Source organism: Doryrhamphus excisus, linkage group LG3, assembly GCF_037039965.1.
Source record: "Doryrhamphus excisus strain RoL-2023G ecotype Guam linkage group LG3, RoL_Dexc_Guam_v1.1, whole genome shotgun sequence".
NCBI lineage: Eukaryota > Metazoa > Chordata > Actinopteri > Syngnathiformes > Syngnathidae > Doryrhamphus > Doryrhamphus excisus.
The window spans coordinates 17,242,183-17,256,147 of NC_136359.1; the positions used below are offsets into that span (position 1 = coordinate 17,242,183).

Genomic DNA, 13,965 nt, shown 5'->3' on the forward strand with positions numbered 1-13,965 from the left:
GAACCTGTTTGCCTTGGGAGACGCCCCTGACAGCATACTGTAGCTCCTAGGACCACTCGGGCACTCAAACCCCTCCACCACGATCAGGTGGTGATTCACGGAGGAGTTAGGCTGTTTAAAATGGGTCAACAAGCTCACAGCTTATGATTGGCTCCCGTCTTCCTGGTCCTCACGGACATGTTGTGACGTGGACATGTAGCTTACACATGTACTACAAATTATTTTATTCCTCTAAATACAGTGGGTGCGGCTCATACACCGGAATTTACGGTACATTTGACCTGAACACCGCTTTCCTCTGACTCCATGCCCACCTCAATCCTCAGCACACAGGCTGTTCGCATCGTGGACGACCGCTTTCGCCACCCCGAGTGCTACACGTGCACAGACTGCGGCCTTAACCTCCGAATGAGAGGTCACTTCTGGGTGGGAGATGTGATGTACTGTGAGAAGCACGCCAAGCAGCGGTACCAAGGCCCAGGGAGCTCGCCACGTTCCAGCGTGTCTCCTCCTCGCCAGTGAGTCTGCGCCCACTCCACGCAGAGTGCTGCTGGCGTGCCTGAAGATCCACCTCGACTGACTCTGTTAGGGATATCGGGAATGTGGACAACATTCAACATGGCGGAGGATGTTCTTTTCCGATCACATTTAACCATGTTGGGCATTATCATCATTCACTTAAGTTAACTTTGTTGTAAGACAATTTTGGGGAGGTTTTCCATGTGCCTCACCGGCACTGTGACTATGGATTGTGGACACCACACTGTACTGAGGCCAGTTTTACAACAGGGACTCTATTTGACAATCTGGATAATCATTCTTGGTGATACAAAGGGACCAAATCCGACCCAGAACGCATGCCATGTTACTGTGTGTGGGTGCGCATGTTCCTTGCAACTGTGTGTGTGTGTGTGTGTGTGTGTGTGTGTGTGTGAACATGAGGGAGTAGAAAGTAGAGGAATACTGAGTGTCAGTGATGTTTGCAGGCTCGAATGATTTTGTTTGGAGTTTTTTTTTCTGCGCTAGGCAAGCCCTACATGCCCTCAAAATGTTTGTCTCTGTGTTAACAGAATTTAATAGGAAAAACATTTGAAAAAAAAAAACATATTTGCTGACTATTTTTTGCTGTTGCTTATGAGGGGTTAAAGATTCTTTCATCATACAAATACTTTGAATGTGTGATTGAACACTATGCAATAATATATATCATTTGCAATGCCTAATGTACAGTATGCACAAGAAAAGAAAAGTGTGTGAAAAGAAGCAGTGATGATATTCGCCTATTTACAGCAGTACTCGACATGGGCACTTAATAAATTGCACAACTTGAAGATTCGGCTATGGCCCCTTATTTTGACAATACACAGAGTTAACCAGAAGAGGGCAGCATTGCCACGTAATCCGAGGTGAGAGTGCCATACAGTATTTGACGAGTGCACACTAACATTGTCCCCCTACTGGACCATCGTTTCAATACTAAATATTGACATCTATATAGAAATTATTTACACATTTGAACAAACTACATGTGACAGAAGGACTATATAGAGCTAAACTTAAACAATATTTAGCACTTGCACCAAGTGCTAAATATTTCGAGTAAATCTTGTTTAAACATATTTTCATCCATCCACTTTCTAGGTTACGAGTGAGTGCAAGAAGTATGTTCACCTTAGACGGATCAATCACAGGGCAGACTTACAGTTAACCCACTCATATTCACACCACACGTGGACAATTAAGAGGCTCCAATTAAGCTAACATACATATTTTGGGACGTGGGAGGGAGAACCCCATACAGATATTCGAGGTTGAGGCTGACGTGCTAACCGCTATTCCACCGTGGAGCCCAAGCCACTACTTCATGATTTGATACTCCCATAAATCATTGGAGCCTTGGCTTTTTATGAATGCGAAATGAAAAGCATGTCACCAGGAAATGCTGCAGTATTAACAAGCTGCTCATAAAGGGAGTGTAACCACTAGATGTCATGTGTTCCTCAAGGACCAGTGTGCATATGAGGCCTGATGTTCATTTATTCATCCCAGCAGTCATAACTGAACCACTGCCAAATGGATCTCTGCAGCTATTTCTGTCCAAAAAGGAACTAAATAGAAACTAGCCCCATGATGCGTTCATGTATTTCATCTGTCCTGTATCTCGTGTAGCTTAGATTTCCAAAATGTTGTGTAACTTCCCCAAGACATTATCTAAGCGCCGAGTTCCACTTCTTCTACTTGACGTGCTGCTCCACTTTCTCAACACAGCACCTGGAATCAAGTCCAGATGTGAAAGATTGCTTGCTTGGCTATATATATAGATTATAAAAGGGGGGAGGGGTGAATATGGGGTGCATAGAGAAAATGTTGGAAGGACATTAAAGTTTGTCTGGATGCCATTAAGTTCAATTTGATGTAATGTGTAGTTTGGGGCGTGACATTTTAAATGGAAACTGCGTTCTCCAGATGAGAGAGATTTGGATCTTGTGGAGGGAGGGTGTTACACTCCGAGCCTTATTTAACAGCTTGGATAAACAGCCCTCTGTTTCATTAGCGAGCAGGCGCCCATCTCCTCGTTTAGTAATCACGCTGACTGTACAGTATCACATATACAGAAATAACAAACCCGTGTGGGTCACAACACAGTCTACCATTTGTCCATTTGAATATAGCTTACAATGCTGTGCTGCCTTTCTGCTTCACTTTTGGCCCATTTTTAAACGCTCCCGTAACCTCCCATGGCTGCTCATGTCATGTCGGCCAACTTTCCATACACTTCTGTATTGTTTGGACTTGTACCAGGGCCATATTGTGTTTCGAAAAAATCCCAAAAGAAGTTGAATCCCCTGGCAGTTGGAGTTCAACCCACACTTTCGACATTAAATATGACCCACATCCCCAAAACATGCATGTTAGGTTGATGTGAGACTCTATATTGTCCAAAGGTGTCAATAAGACAAGGCTCTTTATTTGACTTTTTTTGTGTGATTATAGCCGTAGAACGTGAACTACAACTTATACCATCATCCCTCTTATATTGCCGTTAATTGGCTCCTCATTTATAAAATGAATATTTAGTAGTGCCGCATGGTGGACAAGTGGTTAGATAGGAGATCGGGTAGACCTGGGTTCAATTGTCCGTGTGGAGTTTGCATGTTCTTCCTGTGTGTGCGTGGGTTTGTCTGGTTTAATGTTAATTGGCGGTATGTAGTTATGAATGTGAGTGTGAATGGTTGTTTGTCTATATGTGCCCTGTGATTGGCTGGCGACCAGTCCAGGGTGTACCCCGCCTCTCGCCCGAAGACAGCTGGGATAGGCTCCAGCTAACCCACGACCCTAATGAGGATAAGCGTATAGAAAATGGATGGATGGATATTTAGCAGAGTATAGAAAACCTGTTTCCAACCTTCTAAACAAAGGCTATTTATTTCTTAATAGAGCCCTCTAGACAGGAAATAACACCACTATAGTCACCTTTACACTTGTATTAACCTTTACTTTACTGACACCTAGTGACCGGTGTAGAATACTACATAAAAACAACATGTATTTGTTTATTTCTTTCGGCAGAGCTTTTTGGTCTGTATACTGATTTTTGGCTTGAGCCCTTTATATTTCGGATGCCCTTCCTGACGAATACTGATGATGCTTTGGAGATTTGTCATCTGAATGCGTTTTATTTTGTAGACCCTTTATGCTAGAAAATGTTTAATTTAGGGCAGAAATAATAGCCTAATTATCCTAGCCGGATGATTGCACAATTTTGCTTGTACTCCTGTATAAGTGACAAGAATAAAGGGCTTACTACTACTACTACTAATAACCATGAACAGCGCTAGTGTATTTTCAAAAGCCGTGATAGAGTGAAGCCAAAGTGGCGAAGAGGACTGTATCAAAAAGCAGTTGACTGCTCGGTTACGACATGAGCAATACAATGACTGATTTCAGCACTGATGGCTTACTTTACATATGCAGTGGTTAACTTCCTATAGATGTTAACGGGATGGACCGTGTTCAGCTTTGGAGGTGCCTCCGTCATTATCATTTGTCCCAAAATACCATCTGATTCATCAACATGTGTAATCTGATGTTTGCACTTACAATACAATACACTTACAAAATACAATACTTTAGCAGTCAATGTGGTTATTCACTACATTAAATGGCTGTGTGTTGACTTATTTTCAGTGGACGGTAAATCTATACCGCTATCCAAGCTGTACACTGACTACTCTAACTCATATCCAAGTTTGATTTCTATAGCGTGGTCCCTTGAGAAGATATAACATGTCAACTGAAATGTGACATACTTGGTTTTTGTTTCATCCCAAAGCGGAATGCCAGTGAGATTGTGTAGAAAAAGTGAAGTCATAGTACGTAGTAACAAGTGTAGCAACATAAGTCACGACTTCCTCTCCATCGCTCTGACTGAAAGCAAAGCCTTTGATGTGGAGACAAACACACAATACAATACACAAGAGACCCCTTAGAATTTATTCTCAAGTTGGCTTTCTCTTTCTGTCCCACTGCAGCCACACAGCCAGCTCGCCTCTTACACCAGCATGACTGATGCTATCAAACATCAACATCTCCTTCCAAGACAAACAATGGTAACAAGGCTTTGTTTGACATGGAGCCATTCATTTCTTTCTAATCTGCTCATAGAAAGTATGTCCCTTGTCATCTTCCACTTTAGTTTTACTGTTTCAGTCACTGAAACTATTATGGCTGGGGATAAGTCTTAATTAACTCCCTTAGTGAATCTTCCCATAATCCTTACAAATGAATAAAAATGATTAATCAAGCATCAATTCATTAATCTCCAGCAGATATCTGCAGCTGTGTGTTGGACTGACAGCATGTTAAAGCCCTACCTGATGTCATTTACCAGTACCATCTATACATAATTGGTATTCATATTTTACACAGAGGCACGGCGGTCGAGTGGTTAGCGCACAGACCTCACAGCTAGGAGACCAGGGTTCAATTCCACCCTCGGCCATCTCTGTGTGGAGTTTGCATGTTCCCCCCGTGCACCGGGTACTCCGGTTTCCTCCCACATTCCAAAAACATGCTAGGTTAACTTCCATGTGAGTGTGAATGGTTGTTTGTCTATATGTGCCCTGTGATTGGCTGGCCACCAGTCCAGGGTGTACCTCTCGCCCGAAGACAGCTGGGATAGGCTCCAGCACCCCCCGCAACCCTTGTGAGGAAAGCGGTAGAAAATGAATGAATTAATTTTACATAGAGAAACATTCAAACTTGCTTGTAGCTTTATTTATGTATTAATACCAAGCCTATAAGTTAAAATGTGTCAAAAGTGAAATACTGTTTTTAGAAGTTTCTCAGACATCTGGTTGACTTGTAATCGGGAGGCGCTAGGACCTTGGAGACCACGTTTGCGTCCAAGCAAGTGAGTGTGACAAGCAGGCAGAAAGAACCGCTAGACTGAGAAACTTTACACTATGCGGCTCACCTCCTCTTTACTCTTCTTCTGCACTCTTTCCTTACTAAACATAGCTAAAGTCGTGCTTGGTGGAAATCTGCAGCAGGATAAACAAGCGCCAAACAACTTTTGGGTGAGCGTTTTCTCCCCCCGGTTGCCTGCTTTTATACAGATGTGACTCTCATCAACCGCTGGATTAACTCGGAGAAGAGGGCTAAGATCATCTGGGCAGTCTTCACGAGTGATGTCTTGTGCACTTTTTGAATTTTCCATAAGGGAATGAGCGCTCCGCGATGACATAACGGAACACACGCAACCGGGACGGTGTTTCAGTAAACAAAAAAAGAGAGAGACTAACTTCTGGAGGAAAGTATCCCCGAGTTAGTGACTCCTACACCAACTTCTCCCCCAACTCCCCTCTGGAGACTTCATGCTGGAGATATGGGTTGACCTGTGGCTGCGCTGAGATCCTGCCCGAGGACAATGACTGCACCCGGCCTTGGCATCCCCAGCCGTGTGGTGGTGCTGATGCTGCTGCTCCTGCTGGTCATCTCCGGGCCGCGGCCGTCCCACGCTTGTCGCGGGCTGCTCGGCTGCAGCTGCACGGAGGAGCGCTCCAAGGCGCACGGAGCCCAGGTGCTTGGGCGGAGGGTGAGCTGCAGCAAGGAGGAGCTGACCGAACCGCCTGATGCCGGCTTACTGCCCAATAGGACCGTCACGCTGTGAGTTGGAACACCACTTAACACTATTATTATTATTATTATTATTGCATTATTGGGTATCAAATCATATTTGATTGACTTCTTTACATGAATCTGTATCGAATCTTCTGACCACTTCATTAGGTACACACGAAACTTCCAGAGATGTCTGTAAACACTATAATTTATAATATAATATATATAATATAATATAATATAATATAATATAATATAATATAATATAATATAATATAATACAGAATGTGAGTGTGAATGGTTGTTTGTCCATATGTGCCCTGTGATTGGCTGGCGACCAGTCCATGGTGTACCCCGCCTCACACCCGAAGACAGCTGGGATAGGCTCCAGCACCCCCGCGACCCTCGTGAGGAAAAGCGATAGAGAATGAATGAATGAATAATACAATACAATACAATACAATACAATACAATACAATACAATACAATACAATACAATACAATACAATACAATACAATACAATACAATACAATACAATACAATACAATATAATATAATCTACCTTGCAGTACTGCATCACAATGGAAGTGTTTTTAATGTTTAGCTAAATAAGGGGACTAAACTATAACAAACACAGTATGATGCAGTGTAGTAGCCTACTACATTACAAGTTATTATGGCTACTATTACAGTTTATCAAGGATTATAAACAGTATGATGATGCACTTATATCAATACAAGCAACTTGTCTTTTAAAAATGTATGCAATGGAAGCACACAGTTTAATTTAATTTAATTTCTAACACTGTCTGTCTCACTACTGCTTTACTGAGTCAAAATGTGCACAATGGCAACAAAACTAGCGTTGGACTTTTGCACAATACCGTACAATAAGACAAATAATACTGTACAGCCCATCTATCAGATTGCATTAGATTGTGCAGGTGTACCTAATGTTATGACTCCTCAGTGTATGCATTCAACAAGTATGTAAACCCATGAACTTTGTTCTTGCGGCAATTATAATACTTGTTAGGTCAAAGGTAAACATCTTGAATAGTTTGTAGTGTTGGGTCACCTTGTGCATCATCGCAGTGTAACTATCACGGGGCCCCGCCTCTTTGACACGAGCCTGTCACTTTAAATCCTCCCTCCACTTCCAGGACCATAAACACAAACACAGTTCTTTCTCCTTCCATTAAATATGGCTCCCAATTACGTCCTCCTGAGGAAAAGAAACGTGCGAGAGTGGTGTGACATCATGATAATTTAGCACGAGGTTAGTCGGATATGTTCATACTGGGACGCACTCGTTTGTGTGGTCTATTTGGACTTAAGTTGAAAGAAGGGCGATCCACGCCAAAACATACAATCTAATGTGATGAACGGGCTCATAATCTATTGCTGACACATTTTTGGGTGGCGTTGGTGTACACTCACGAGGAATTATTTCAAATACTTTCTTTACAGCTGCTCTCGGGCTTTATTTGTTCCCACCGTGTGTTAGTGTCGCTGCACTGTAAGAAAAGGGCTCCAGTGGAGCGAGCACATGAGGTAAAGTAAGTGGATTTATGCCCCAGGAGAGCTAATGTGGTCCATTTATAGAGCCTTATGTCTCTGGCTTAATAAAGTCGGGATTATACATCTGGTAAACACATGGCAAGGGGAAAATGGCAGTGGTTGAGGTGATTGAAGATACACTTACTCATTATGGTCAGCTTGTTTTGGTACAAACACTCCATGTTGTGCCATGGAGCTGCAGACCAAAAAGGCATTCATCTCTTATATGAACAATGGCGCATTGACAGTGCTACACATTCACTCCGCTTGTTTTGTTGCCAATCGGTGTTCGTGACATTTGCTCCAGATGTGGAATGTGAGCTCTTGTGTCCATATTCATGTTATTCCTGACATTCCTCCATCCAATGCTGACAGTATTCCAGGTGCAGCAGGGTGCTCTCTCTCTCCTTGGGATCTCCTCCTAGCTGAGCAGGCAAAGAGCTGGAGGTGGACTCAGCAGGTCCAGAGGCTTCCGGGGGCCGGCTGCTATGTGTAACGCACAACAGCTGGCCCCTGTGAACATTCCGGCTGGGGCCCTTCATCCTCCTGGGAAATCCCAATGTGGATTTGCTTATTAAAACTAGTTGTTCGCTGTTTGTTTTTCCTGCCAGCCGTAAAGGAGCAACCGGTCACCTCCTCTTTTAGCTGGTCTCTGCTGCTTTGAGTACACAATCATGTTAGCTTGCACTCGCCCCCACTCCTATAAACGCTTATCAGTGCTTTAATGATGCATTATACAAGTGACAGCCATGCGCTCCAGTCGTCTGTTCCACTTTCCCTCTTTTTCTTTATCTCCGGCTCCCCGATTCTCTCCCGTTCCCACCCCTTTATCACAGGCTCATCCACACGCAGTAACTCTTAACCTAAATATTTAGGCGTCTTGGTAGGAAACTGCCATGTCCAAACTCCTTCCAGATGTGAGCCAGCATAAGCTTGTGTTTAGCTCTCATTATGCACGGCTGCAGAAGAGCTGCTTCTCTGGGGGAGGAGGACAGACAGACCGAGGGAGGCGGATAAGAGGAGTGAAAAGTGCATTTGTTCATGAGATATGTGGGACAAATGATGGACGGTGCACATGCGGGAAAAAAAAAAAAAGAAAATAAAGTGAAGGAGAAAGTGCAACATGAGGTGTAGGAGCCACGTAGAAACACTGGAGAGAAAGAGAAGGGAGCGGGAATAAGGGGGAGAAGTTTGGCTGGCGGTTCAGAGGGATGTGCCCCAGGAGACTCCAACTCCCCTGCCCAAACATATCTTTGACACTGGGGGGAGACAGGAGAAAGAAAGGGGGAGCATAGTTTGCCCTCTCTGGTTCTATTATTATTATTAGCCTTTATGCATGAAGTGGGGATGGAAAAGGATGAATACATGACGGATGCATTCTGCAAGGAAAGTAGACTTAGTCAACTTAGTCATACTAAGTCAAATCTTTGATAGGTAAAGTTTTAAGTAGCGCTTCAGTATAGAGTTAAATGTCTTCTATTGTTTGGACAGCAGAGTGATTGTGTCTACTTATATTATATTTCCCTCGGTGTTTTAGTTCGAAGGTCATTGGTCATGTAGCCGTTCACATAGCTGAACGTCTCACAGCTGGCATGGGATGAATGACTATTGACAATCTCCTTGTGTTTGACTGATGATCAATCCAGTCTGTAGTCGGCTTTTTGCCCAAATTAGTCACTCGGGACAGGCTCCAGCCCTGACCCTCAGTCGGATAAGCGGAACAGACAGATGAATCTTCCTTGAAGCATTGACAATAAAGTGCTTTACATTCCTAATTCCCATAATAACCATGTGATTGATCGGTTATCAATCAAGAGTGTATAGTGGCTCTCCTGTTGGCTTCACTTCCACCATGACCTTGAAGAATTTCTGAATAGCTGAAGGTCATACCAAACGGGAACACAGTGGATGTCTATCTATCTATCTACATGTGATTGTTCCTGACTGTTAAAAGTGTCGTCATTGTCGGTGTCAGCTCGGTGGGTGCCGGCCTGATTTAGAGGACACAGATGCTGTGGGGTCAACATGGTCGTCCTTGACAGCTGCAGTGCAAGGTTACACTTGAGTCTAGGAATGTCATTGCCATCGGTAAAAATATCCTATCTAAATATTTTCATTGTTGCACATGAATAGTTGTACTGGTTCCACTTTGAATTTCAGGTGTTATCATATCTCATTTCTAAATGAGTCTTTTGGGCTGTTTCGGACATTTGCTGCCTTTAGCTCAGCTAAGTCAACATTCCCTCGCTGTTGATTCATATCTAGTTGGGATGTTATAAGGTCAAAGATGGTTTTGCCAGCCTCCATATCATGTGTGTCTGTCTGAAGAGCAAATTGGTTTGCATTGCCGGCAATAAGTTGGACCCGTTTCCCTTGAGGGTTGGACTCCATCAGTGCTGTCCTTTGTCAGCGATTTAGTGACAAATATAGATATTCCCGAGTTCCTGTTTGGTGGCTGCAGGATTGGGTCTCTGCTTTGGGAAGATGATTCCGTCCTGTTGGATTCATCGAGCCGTTACCTCCAACATTCACTGAATCGGTTAGTTGCTGAGTGTGAGTGTGACGAGACTCAGCACGTCCAAGTCCATGGTCTTGCTCGGAAAAGGGGGAGGAGTTAAAGTACTTTGCCGTGATGTTTATGTGTCAGGGATGAATAGAAAGTGAGAGCAACAACAGATTGGTTCTGCAACCGAATAATGGAAACTCAATCTGACGGCAGCTGAGCATGCGCTACACTGTACAGTATTATTCTTGTTATTGTACAGTATTGTGCAAAAATTGCAAATTTTTAAATTTAAACTGACCTGGGAACGCCTCGGGATACACTGGGAGGAGTTGGACTAGCTTGGGAGAGGGAAGTCTGGGCTTCCCTGCTTAGGCTGTTGCCCCCGCGACCCGATCACAGATAACAGGAGGAAGATGGATGGGTGAATAGGCTATAAATACAGTTATGCCCAAATACTATTCATCCACTGTAAATCAAGATATTCATTGACAATTTTAGTGGCATATTTTTTTGAACATTTTGGTGAAATTCCGAATTGTCTGGCTTCAAATTTTCCACTGTACATTTAGTATGATTTGTCCGGAGATGCCTTGCATCCCAGCAGCACCAGTGCGTTATTGCTTACATCTGTTGGCCTCTGTTCACTCCAAGCCGACTCATCCTGACAGAATGTTTGATTGGCTACATTGGTATCAATCTGAACCCTTCAGCTATCATTTCATCTTTTTAAGGCTGTTGTTGGACTCCAGCTTGTGGCCCACGTGGACATCTTGCAAAGAGGTTGCAGATGTTTCTGTGGTTGCGTCTGCGAGTGAGTCTATGTGTCCAGACGGGAGTATGTGTATGTCCATGAGATGTCCCAAACAGTCATCTTATCAGCGGGGAGGATCCCAATAGCACAGGGAGAGCCTTGCTGAGGCATTCCTGCAGAGCTGGAGTTTATTTATGTGGGGAAAAGGTGTTGAGAGTAGGGGCCGCTCCTCCACACGTGAGCAGGGGCAGTGGTCAGCAATAAATCAAAAAAGCAAACAAAGGCCTGACATTGGATACTTTGAGCTTACAGCCCATTAGAGCACCTGCCAATGCCACACAAGGCTGGGACTATAAAATGCCCTTATAGGTCAAGGTAACATGACCCTCTCGCTCATAGACGCATGCCTACTGTGTTGTGCTGCAGCTTGACTATGAATTCACTTAACGCCTGGTCATGCATGTTGATTAAACTGCACTGCCTTTTTTTTTGTCAAACTTGGCACAGACACAAAGATGTATTATAGTCGTCTCAAGTGGCTCGGTGTTGTTTTAGTTTTTCCTTTCGCGCCAAACTCTTCTTATCTTACTCCAAAAATGCTTGACTTTGACGTTTCCTTGCCAGTGTTAACTTCCCTCTCCCTGTGTTTGACCACAGTGGCCCCCGAATTTCCCGTTGTGGGTCTACAGACACACACGGGCATAATGGGTGTCTATATTGGGAATGCCTGTGGCTATAGTGTGAGTGTGTGTGATATGCATGACAATGGTGCATTCATCTACTGCATTATAATAACATATGTCTACTTGCTTCCTTTGTATTATTTCTTTAAACATCATGTTCATTCACTTAAATACATATTTAACCGGATAATACCAATACTCACAGTCATTGAAGGTCAAATGCAACTGTAGTTACTAAAACTGCAGCAGTCATATAATGCTCCAACTTTGAATAAACCGTAATGGAAATCCAGCTGATTTATTTTCTAAATGCAACAATGAGCTATTGTAGAGAAACGTCATGTAAAATGAGATCACCGCATTTTTCTCAGCGAGCTTGAAGCTGCCGTTAATTATAAGTTTCAAAGACGTGTAGGAAAATAAATATTGCTCTATAGATCATCCAAGTGAAAGAAATGCGCCTGAAAAGGAAAACATACATTGTCTGAGCACATCCTTTATCTGATCTGATTACATGATAATCAACGTTACCATTGCCGGTATTTCTCATTAGTCACATAAAACTCTATTTGGGACCGCGTGAAATGAATATCTATCAGCATTCCGCTTTCCAAGCAGCATGGTGGTCCATAGCAGTCTAGACTTAGAATGTTGTCCCGCATACATATCTTTCTTATGTCTTCCTCCCACAAACCAAAAACTTGAAAGTTATGTTAAAAAGTGACTGTAGACATTTTATGGGATGAAGAAAGTTTTCAAACTTAACCAAGATACATTTCAATATTGAACAAAGCATCAGAAATCACTCCACACTCTTTATTGCTCTCTGGTTCTACCGTATCTTACTTACTGTGTGGAAGTATGGGGTAATAACTATAAAAGCAATCTTCACTCGCTAAATGTACTGCAAAAAAGGTCAGTAAGGATAATTCATAATGCCGCCTACAAAGAACATACTAATGCCTTATTTCTAAAATCACAAATACTTAAACTTGCTGATAATAAATTAATTTTCAAACAGCTAAAATAATGCATAAGGCTAAAAATAACCAATTACCTAAAAATGTCATCCAATACTTCTTTACGAGAGAGGACAAATATGATCTCAGGGAAGAACTACATTTGAAACACTTATATGCTAGGACTACGTTAAAAAGCCATAGCATTTCAGTATGTGGAATCAAACTATGGAATGGATTGAGTAAGGACCTCAAACAATGCACAACAATGAGCCAATTAAAGAAACAATATAAGCAGGTGATGTTTGCTAATAAATACAAGGATGAAGAGTCTTGAACCAGTCATGATGTGCTATACATATCACTATATTGACACTTACTATGGTACACATTATGTCATTGGATGGTCAGATCACCTCGTACTTCGGTACGTGACAAAAATAAATAAATAAAATTAAATTAAGTAAAAAAAAAATGTAATTATATCAGGAAAGCAGGAAGTGATCAAAAGTAGCAGTTACTGATTGTAAAAGTACCAGATGGAGGGGTAGGATTTAATAAGCTTTGCTTCTTCCTACTACTTTTGGACATGTGGAACTGTGAACTGATTATGTGATGCATTCAATTGTAATCTGATGCATGTTCAAATGAAATGAAACCATTACCATTAACCCTGTAATGGGCACTCATTGGAAGATTATTATTCCTGCAAATTATTGGCTTTATCATTTTGGAACTTTTAAAATATTTAATAATTATAAGCCACAATATACCACTATAAGGTTTATTTTATTTAATAATAATTAATTTCTAAAAAATCCAGTCGAGGGTCTACCTGCAGCCTAGGATAGGCTCCAGCATGCCCACGACCCTTGTGAAGATAAGCGGTAGGAAATGGATGTATGTGTACATTGGGGCTGCAACAATGAATTGATGAATCAATGATTAATCAACTTTGGTATTCTCTTTTCGTTTCTCTTGTCTGATATGTTGGGGACCAAACCACAAAAAAATGATGAGAAGGATCGAGTAACTCAAATACTGTAACCTATTTAAAGAAACAGTACAAGATTATGTTTTTTTCAAAGTAAACTATATGAATGCTGAGAACCTTACTGTATATTCCTTCATGTATCATTACTTTACATTACTTTTTATTTTTGCTTTACACAATGTTTCATTTCATTCATGTATTTATTTGTTTATTTTTATACTGCTTTTTCCTCCTTTTCACCGTTTCTTTCACAGTTGCATGTACTTTCCATCCATTGCCCCCCTTTGGTTGTTCTTTCTCTCCCTGTTGGAAAATGTATATGAACACATTAAGAGTGAAACACGGAAAAAGAATAGGATTAAATAATCTCCGCTTCTTCCTCCTCCAT

At 42.1% G+C, this 13,965-nt stretch overlaps 2 protein-coding genes across 3 annotated transcripts in view; both read left to right on the top strand.

Moving 5' to 3' along the window:
* pdlim2 (PDZ and LIM domain 2 (mystique)) overlaps positions 1-1,331 on the top strand; it is a 28,516-nt gene extending 27,185 nt beyond the window's left edge. For both annotated transcript variants that reach the window (XM_058071563.2, XM_058071564.2), the window contains exon 10: positions 327-1,331. In XM_058071563.2, coding sequence (XP_057927546.2) covers positions 327-522 — 196 coding nt within the window. In that variant the 3' untranslated portion in view covers positions 523-1,331. The remainder of the gene's footprint in view (positions 1-326) is intronic.
* Positions 1,332-5,456: 4,125 nt separating this feature from the next.
* Positions 5,457-13,965, top strand: part of adgra2 (adhesion G protein-coupled receptor A2) — a 42,303-nt gene continuing 33,794 nt past the window's right edge. Inside the window, exon 1 of the mRNA XM_058070174.2 lies at positions 5,457-6,168. Within this exon, the coding sequence (XP_057926157.2) occupies positions 5,930-6,168 (239 nt within the window). The 5' untranslated portion in view covers positions 5,457-5,929. The remainder of the gene's footprint in view (positions 6,169-13,965) is intronic.